Source organism: Panthera tigris, chromosome F3 (genome assembly GCF_018350195.1).
Source record: "Panthera tigris isolate Pti1 chromosome F3, P.tigris_Pti1_mat1.1, whole genome shotgun sequence".
NCBI lineage: Eukaryota > Metazoa > Chordata > Mammalia > Carnivora > Felidae > Panthera > Panthera tigris.
In genome coordinates, this window is record NC_056678.1 from 48,549,359 (window position 1) to 48,558,355 (window position 8,997).

At 42.0% G+C, this 8,997-nt stretch overlaps 1 protein-coding gene across 1 annotated transcript; it reads right to left on the reverse strand.

Moving 5' to 3' along the window:
• Nucleotides 1–4,292: 4,292 nt before the first annotated feature.
• Nucleotides 4,293–7,674, reverse strand: RGS2 (regulator of G protein signaling 2). The gene is made up of 5 exons (XM_007072856.2): nucleotides 7,513–7,674; nucleotides 6,347–6,448; nucleotides 6,185–6,246; nucleotides 5,454–5,620; nucleotides 4,293–5,181 (listed from the first exon to the last, which is right to left on the reverse strand). Exons 1-5 carry the CDS (start codon nucleotides 7,620–7,622, stop codon nucleotides 4,987–4,989), a joined length of 636 nt encoding a protein of 211 aa, XP_007072918.2. The 5' UTR covers nucleotides 7,623–7,674; the 3' UTR covers nucleotides 4,293–4,986.
• Between the last annotated feature and the right edge of the window lie 1,323 nt (nucleotides 7,675–8,997).

The window sequence follows — 8,997 nt, forward strand, 5'->3', positions numbered from 1 at the left end:
GGTGAGAAATAAGACAGGATGGGCAGAAAAAACAAATAGTGGAGAAGATTTAGGCTCAGGTATTGGAGTTTACCTCGATTTTGGGAGATGCCAGAGAGATCTGGTTGTGAGAGTATCATGAAGCCATCAAAGTTCACATGGTAGTCTAGTGAGTACATTCGAAGCAGGACCCAAAACCTGAGGTCTACTCAGATCAGGTTGAGAGAATGATGATCACGGTGTGTAAGTTCGGTCGAGAGTGATGATCACGGTGTGTAAGTTCGGCTGGGATGCCCTGAAGGAAGGTTTCATTGAGCCTGATGACTAGGCTGGTTGATGGTCTTACCGAAACCTGTTTTTAAGAAAAATAAAGTGTAGCTTTTAGTTCTGAGCCTGAGCTTTCAGCCTTTCTCTTCCTTTCTTTCTCAGTAGATGACCATTGCTTTTACTCCTTCACATCTTCCTTGCCCAGAGAAACCCTTCGTCAATGGTTGCCAAAAAAACAAATCGACAAAATAGCTTTCAAATATACACCCCCACAAAAAATGTCTGCCTGCAAAAATGTCATAGTGCAATGCAAGATCTGATCTTGCTTTCCCCTTTATTTAAGCTGTTTCTCTCATCCTCAATATTCGCCCCTTCATCCTTATGAGATCTACTCGTTCTTTAAACCTCATCAAAAATGCCCCTTTCCTTTGTTCCTTGGTTGATTCCAGCTAAAGGTATTTGCATTTTGGTAATGAATCACCAGTCATAGCCCACCTTATGTTTTAACTTTTGTATATTATCTCATGAGATGTTTAATGAGTGCCTCTCAGAGGACAGGCTGTATGTCTTACATGTCTTGATATTTATTCTCTCTATGGTGTAGTGTTCTGCATACAGTTGGTAGTGTAATCTGCTATTGTCACATTGAATTATTTATTTGGTGGCTTTGTCCTGGTTTAGGCATGTGGCATTTCTCGTCTGGGCTATTGGTACTGTCTCCCAGCTCATCTCTCTGCCTCTGATTCATCTTCCAAATTGCCACCCAAGTCATTTTCATACATTTTAATTGAGATGGATATTTATTGCCTCAGGATAAAATCCCAACCTTTAATATTCAAAACCCTGTATCACCTGGTCCTGGGCTATTCTTCTATACCCTTCCTGGGCCTTATCCTCCACAAAGAGTGTGGTCTGGTCATGCTGGATCATGGGCCCCAAATGGTTAATAATCAGGTCTTTGTTTAATCCTAACACCTTAGGCTACCATGTACTTCTTACCCTGAAGGTGATTCTTTTTTTTCATTCTTCGGGTCACAGTAGAAGCTCTTTTGGTCTATTATTGTCACTTCAGGCAACTCCAAGCTACTCCTTAGCTAGAATGCCAAAAACAAGATAAACCTCATTTCTTTGCCATTGACAACAACACAGAAACTTGTTTTCCAAAGTTGTCAAAAGACATCTAAGCCAACATACAGAAATCTCTGTATAGGTCAAAGCTCACTGTTTAATAGTGGCCATGTTCTCCATAAAGTCAGACTACCTCCTTTTTTATCTGGGTTTTTGGGATAACACAGGAAAACAAAGTTAGAAATAGGGTGGTGCCTGATATAGGATGGGGCTTTCCTAGTACAAATGCACAATGCATCCCCGTCTGTAAGAGACTCATTGCCAGCACTGATCAAACATTGTGGTAAAACAAACCAACCCTCTCCCAAAGCCCCATTTCCTATGAAATTTTGAGTGATCGCTTTAAGCCATCTCATTGAAACTCATATATTGCCTCTCTGTGCTCACATGACAGATAATACACAATTTCTTCTATTTTTCCCTCATGAAATTGCTGTAGTTAGAAATGCTCCTGAGGTTAAAATATATGAAAATATGAAATATTATCAAAATAAATAGCCTCTAGATCCAAAATGTATGAACTCTGAGAAACTGGAACATTAAGTAATATTTATTTGTGGAGGTATGTGGCTTCCAATCTTAAATCTATTTCTGTTTGTTCCACACTAGAGAACATTGGAAAATACCACCTGAAAAAAGCCTGTGCTTTTAGCAGCCATGAAAAAGTCAAAACGTTTGTTTTTTGTTACCATAATCTGGCTTCCCCCTCAATTAGAGACGAAAAGTTACAGAGAACATGCTGAGTAAGAGGTCTTTACTTTTTGCCAAGGGAAAAACTCTGCAGGTATTTTCAGACATTTGAGCCAATGGGCCTTTTAAAATCTTGTATTTATTTCCTTGTGCATTGGTAGATACTTCTTGTTTCACCAAAATTTGCTTACAAGACCTTTTAATGCTCCTTCATTTAGTCAATAGTGATTTACTCAACTTCCACTGCGTGCCAGGCAAGGTGCCAAGTGTTGGGATTCAGCAACGAGCAGAAAAAGACACAGCCCTCAAGTTGTGCTATCCACAGTCTGGGGGAGAAGTCAGAGAATTATCAAATAATCATACAAATTAATGAGAACTTTATTAAGACTCTAAATTAGAGAACCTGGTGCTAGGAGAATGCCTAAAAAGGGATCTGACCTCGGTAAGGAGGTCAGGGAGGGTACCCCTGGGGAAGCGACAATTGCACTGACCTATGAATGATGAATAAGAACTAAAATTGCATTCCACACAGAGGGACTATTACGTGCAAAGGTCCTGTGGGACCAGAGGCAGGCATCTGCAAGGGAATAGAAGTAAGCCAGTGTGTCCAGCAGAGAGAGCTGGGGAAACATGGCAAAGACAAAGTTGGAGTGGAAGAAGGGGTCAAACCATGCAAGGGGTTTGGCCATATTAGGGATAATACCTTTAATTCTAATTGTTTGGAAGACCTGTCAAGGGTTTACAAGCAAGAAGACACAAGATCAGGCTTATGTTTTGAAAAAAATTCCCAGAGTTTAAAAGCAGGGGACATGTGGGGGTATGGGTAAGAATGAGGGGAGTTGAGACCATCACAGTCGTGCAGGCATCAGGTGTTGGCATCTTTGATCAGGGTGGCCACGGAAAGCAGGCTAGAACTATATTTGAGGTAAAATAAATAGGACTTGGTGACAAGTTGAATATATGGCATGACTGCTGAGTTTCTCTGTTGGCCAAAACCTTTCCAAATAAAGGCTTGTGCAGATATGACATATTTATTTGCTTAAGAAATGTCTCTTTCAATGACCCTTCACATTCATTTATTCAACAACTATTTACAGAGTACCTATTATGTGTTATCCTGGCTGCTGGTGATGAAGGAGTGGACGAGGTGGTCTTTCATGGAGCTAATGTCTGCTGGTACCAGAAACTTTGGCTAAAATGAAAATCAGCGCAAACACCATGAAAACCATATTTAAACTATGGGTGGGGGGGGCATGTCAATTTTTCTTTTGGCAAATCAGAATGCTTTTTTAGGTACTTTACAATTTCTAAAGCCCCTTACTACCTCACAGGCAGTGGGAAAGACAGGAAGGTATAAATTGAGGAACCAGGGAAGATGAGGACTCCCAAGGTCATGAAGCTATGAGAAATTATTACTTCAGCTCAGGTTTTGCAAATCTAAGATGAGGGCTCTCACACCTTCCCAGAATTAAGGCTGTGATCAAGTAGGTTGAAGAGAAGCCTACAGAAGTGTATTACTTTTTTAAATAACCATTTGATTAAGTTTAAGAAACAAAAGTGTGCTTGCCTTCATCATTAAGAAAGTAACCTAACCAGATTCTTTACTGGCCAGATGAAGGCAGGTGAATCAGGAAGGTCTTGATTTTGTATCAATCATGGAAGTGAGCAATTGCAGGCATGCATCTTGGAAGTTCATGCCAGTACCCTGTGGGGGGGGCACTCAGAACCAAGGGAAATAAAAAAGGCGGGCCTATATTCACCGTCTTTGGATTCTTTTTTTCACTTGAGAAGCTGAGTTATGTGAATAATTCTGGTGTTTTGTGTCCATTACATTATTTCACTTTTGATACTTAGCTGGCCTTTACTAGATACCCATGAAGGGCTTTAAGGTCATGCCTTTTGTTAGCAAGAAGCTTGATTTTTTTTTACAAGATTATATTAGAAAGTTTGATCCCAGGGTGGTTCTGAGGAGGTGGTCTGACTTTTCTTGGTCCACATACTGCTTATTAGGTTTAAAAAAAGAGATAATTGCAGGGAAGACATACTCCTATCACTTCTCATTTCTGAGCACTGTCAATTCTCATTGAACAGGCACATCACCTATGATCTCTCTCTCTCTCTTTACTGGAAAGAAGTGTCCCTTGTATCTGCCATTTTTCCAATTTAACCAACCCCCCAACTACAAAAACAAAAAACAAAAAACAAAACTCTTACATCTGAGCCAAATATTCAATGACATTAATTATCAAAATTAATTTATTAAAAGTATTCAAAGACCACATCAAAGTTTAGCTGCCTTCAGGACAATTTTTGGCACTCAAAATGGACAATGTAGTTTTCTACACAGCAACACTCATTCTATTACACACACCATTTAACAATTCAAACATAGACCATTTCAGTTTTAGTGTTATATGAGATAACAGTACTGATGATCTGTAGTCATAAGAACTTCAACACCCTTGCACACAGTAAACATTTTAATATTACTTACTCGTAAATAACTAAAACTAAAACCACTATGTGGTAACATGGACTGATTTAGGGAAAGATATACAGCCAGCTAGCTAAGGCCACATAATCCCAGATCTATTGATTTTAAACGCTCTTGGACCAGCAGTATCGTATCATACCTTTTATGAGAACTTCTAGTCTCACATGCCTCTTTCCAGTGTGAGACACACCACATTTAGACCACTTTCTCCCTGTGTTCCTGACATGGCTATGGAAGCCGTCAGAATACAAGCTTCTCCTAGACAGTTACCAGCTTCCTGATTCACTATCTAACTCTGAATCAATAGTTCTGAGTGATGTTTCCTGAACACCCAGGCTAAATTCAAGGTCAGTCTTTTTGGCAGGTCACAGCCTGTCCCCTTAGGAAAAAAATGAAACGTCCTCCACTTTTGTGCTCCCTTTTTCAGCTCATGTAGCATGGGACTCTGTGGTGATCTGTGGCTTTTTACACAAGTCCTGGTAGAATTCCGACTCCAAGAAACGAGGATAAGAGTTGTTCTCCATCAAGCTGTAGACCCTTTTCTGGGCAGTTGTAAAGCAGCCACTTGTAGCCTCTTGTATATTTTGGGCAATCAGAGTTTTGGTTTGAAAGTCTATGTTTATCTGAAATTAAAAAAAAAAAAAAGTGGTTTAATCCATATTCAGAGTTATAGATTGATACCAATTTAATATTTGAAAACAAAAAGGAAAAGCTATAATGTGTGATTAGCCTCACTAGCCAAGTCATTGAAGAAATTAAATTCACCTAACTGAAAACAAGAATTAAGTGAAAAACATTTTTACTCCCCCCACCCCTTAATTAAATTTTATGTCTTCTGTTTCGGTGCTAAGAATGTTCAAAATACTCTGAAATGAAGAACTTTTTTCCCCTTTACCTCTTTTGGAGCTTCTTTTTCTATGAAATCAGTATATATTTTTCTTGCTTTTGAGGACAGCTTTTGGGGTGACTTGGTTTTTTTGAAGTCTTCACAGGCCAGCCAGAATTCAATATTTTCTTCACAAAATTCAGATTTTAAAAAAGCCCTGAATGCAGCAAGACCATCTGGGGGGGGGGGGGGGCAGAGAAGAAAGCACACAGAATGTGAATTGAGTGACCAATTAATCTCTTCTATTTTGTTTCCCAGAACTACCATTCCCCCCCGCCCCGCCCATATTTTATTATTTCTGGATGATAGCAATTTTCTAGATTTCATTCCAGCCTCTAATCCTCAGAATTTAGATCTTTAAAAGCTAAATTTCTAGCAGGCAAAATGCTTAAGTTGGCACACTGCTACAGAAATATAAATAACTTTGCTGTTAATGTAAATATTTATAGGGGAGCCATAAATTCTCTGGGAACTAAACCTCCTGGTAACATTGCATGCAATGGAAATGCGGATTCAACCTTAAGGAAGAGCCACTGCCAGTACAATCTAGGCTGATTTATGTAAAGTGAATAAACCACACTTGCCCATGGTTCAATAGAAATAAAGGAGAAGGATAGGCCTTAGAGTACTAGTGATTGTAACGTTGAATTCCCCTTGGGCAATCTGCTCTTCTGTCATGTGAGCACCTTCCTAGGCTCTTGTGATACTTGAAGTAGATCAAATTCAACAGGTTAACTTACATTTACTGGCTAGCAGCTCATCAAATGCTTCCGACCACAGTTGTGCTTCCTCAGGGGAAGGCCTGCAAAAGAAGGTTTGCATCAGCTTGTGCACTTCACACTTCCCCTGTCCAGTTCAGCAGCTCGCTATTCACATTGGCAAGTATAAGACTTTCAACTTACTTGATGAAGGTTTGCTGTTTGCTTTTCTTGCCATTTTTGGGCTTCCCAGGAGAGGATGAATTTTGCAAGAAGTAGCTCAAACGGGTCTTCCAATCTTTTAATCTTAAAAAAACAAACAAACAAACAAACAAACCTAACATTTGAAATTGCTCCTGCAGCTGAAGGCATTTTTACCAAATAAAGTCACTCAGTAGCGACCAACTAAATATAAGACAAAATAAGACCTCTTCAAGTCGGTCTTACTCATTTAACATTTAAACCTAGCACCTATGCACTGAACACAATTACTTTCATTCATGCATTTGAACATAAATACTACTTTTATAACTGAGGATAAAACTACCTAAAATTACTAGGGTATTTAAATGAATTTAGTTTGCATACTTCAAATGGCAGACGCTATTTCTGACCCAAAAAGGCAGTAGTTTTTCTGCAGCCTTAATTACAATTCTGAGACATTTCACACTTGATGAAACTGCCTGGAGCCAGCGGGTACTGATTTCCCTCCTACCCTTGGAGCAGGAGGCTCTGGACCACACTAGACGCAGTGAAGTGTGTGTGTGTGTGTGTGTGTGTGTGGGAGAGAGAGAGAGACAGAGAGACAAAGAGAGAGAGACTGAGCCCCCTACTCCCACCATAGCACTCATTTTAAGCAGATGATGCATGCTCCACCGACGTTCCTGAATGTGCCGTTTAATTTTAAAAAACAAAAACGATTTTAAAACGAAAATATTCAGAACCAGCCGAAATATCTCCATCCCACAAGCTGATCAAAACATACAACGCAAGGTACCAATGCTGGGAATGCGCTTCAGCTGCAGGATTGTCTGATGTTATTTTAAATTCAGGGGACAAAAAGCCAGCTCGCAATTTCTTAGGCGCATCTACCATTGTCTCCGTATCAAGAATATTTTTTTCAGTTGCTAAACTACCCGAGAGTCCTTCGCTCACGTCACAAAATCGGCACATAACACACAGATTTAACCTTACTTAGCAAATTGACTTTTCCCATACATATATATGGGAAAACAAATATTTTTTCCTGCAGAGGCAAAGGTTTCATAGTTTCCTATGTCAAAACCGAGCCCGTATGTGTCGCGTTTGCAGCAGACCCGCAGAGCTAGGTCCGCAGCGGGTGGTGGGAGAGAGAAGAAAGCCGTACTCACAGGGTCCGCTTCATTTTCCCCCTCTTCTCCTCGCTCTTGGGGCTGTTGCCTGCGCTCTTGTCCATGGATCCGCAGTCGTGCTGGACAGCCAGGAACATGGCACTTTGCATTCTCCTCCTCCTGCTGGGGCCTCCGCTGTGTGCGGCCGGGCGCGCGCCGCCGCGGTTATAGGAGGTGAGGCGAGGGGGCGGGGCCTCACGCCTCCGGTCCCGCCTTCAACGGGCACCGATTGGCCGGTTGCAGACGGGCAGGGGGCGGGGGCAGCCCCGGCCAGTGGCAGGCCCGGTGGCCCGCGAAGGGTCTCGAAGCGAGGCCTGCTGACGTCTATGGCCCTGGCTTCGTGCGCACTCGGGCCAGACGCGGCGGCTTGCGGGGTTTGGTGTGGGATCAAAGACCTTTCGCAGCGACCTTCGTCTTGCGGTGGCGGCCCCCGGCGACGGCAGGGAGCCAAAGTTGGCTGCGGGCCCGGCGGGGGCGCTCGCCGTCTTCTCCCCTCCCCGCCGCCAGACTGCTCCTGGCCGCGTTCGGGAGCGAGGATTCCCTGGCTGGCAGGGAAAGTTGCTTGTTGCGAACCAGAGTGCAATTGCCTTATTTCGAATTAAGGTTGTTTTCGCCCCATTTCTTGGTTTGTAAACTGAGGCCGTGGGAGACCCTCACCTATTCCTGTCTGCGACTCCGTTTAGTTTGGGGGGAGGAAACGTTGGAGGAACAGTGACGATTCGAGGGGCAGGTGGTGTGACCTCCTCTGCAGCTTGCCGGGGCGTCTTGAACACTTTTGGCAATGAACAACAAAACAGGGAAGGAACAGGAGAAAGTGACTTTCTCAGACGACAGTTTTTTTTTTTTTTTTTTTTTTTTTTTTTTTTACTGGGTGTGCACTTTTGATCACCAAAAGATAACGCGATTGGGATCGTATCTGTCCATGGGGTTGCGAGCTATTTCTCCGGAGTCCTTGGCTGCTTCTCCCAGAGCAGAAATCACAGATCGCTTTATGATGCGATAGAGGGAAACACCAAGACCTCGCAGCTGTAATGCGCCAGAATCGTTGTACTTTCAGAGTGCAAGGATGCAGGATTTCCTCATGAGTCATTCCTGATTGCTTAGAATTTACCAGAACACTTAATAACTTGCAAGGTGCGGGGGGGTGGGGGTTGGGGGGGGGGTAGAGAGGAGGAGGAGACGTTAGTAGTTTAATAAGTTTAATTTGTTAATTCTTCAAAAATCACCTCTACCGTAGCCGGCTTTAAATGTTTTGATTGGGAAGGACAAATAGATAACCTCAACAAAATTATTTGACTTCAGGTAACATTAGCACTGTGCAATGGAATATTCAAATGGTTCCCCAATTAAGCATCTAAGTAGATAATAAGATTAACAGCAATGCATTGATTAGGCTACAGATATTCTCGATACTTTGCGTTAGCACTGCTAAAAGAAAATTGGAACTAGTTTAAACTTCTGAATGTGAGTTGCCAGAAGTTGGAA

What these genes read in the sequence shown, in the direction of transcription:
- RGS2 (XM_007072856.2), bottom strand. Translation starts at nt 7,622, where the DNA reads ATGCAAAGTGCCATGTTCCTGGCTGTCCAGCACGACTGCGGATCCATG. An exon ending in AAACAGCAAACCTTCATCAA is followed by an intron (nt 6,247 to 6,346) that starts GTAAGTTGAAAG and finishes CTTCTTTTGCAG; the next exon opens with GCCTTCCCCTGAGGAAGCAC. An exon ending in TGAGCTGCTAGCCAGTAAAT is followed by an intron (nt 5,621 to 6,184) that starts GTAAGTTAACCT and finishes CCCCCCCCCCAG; the next exon opens with ATGGTCTTGCTGCATTCAGG.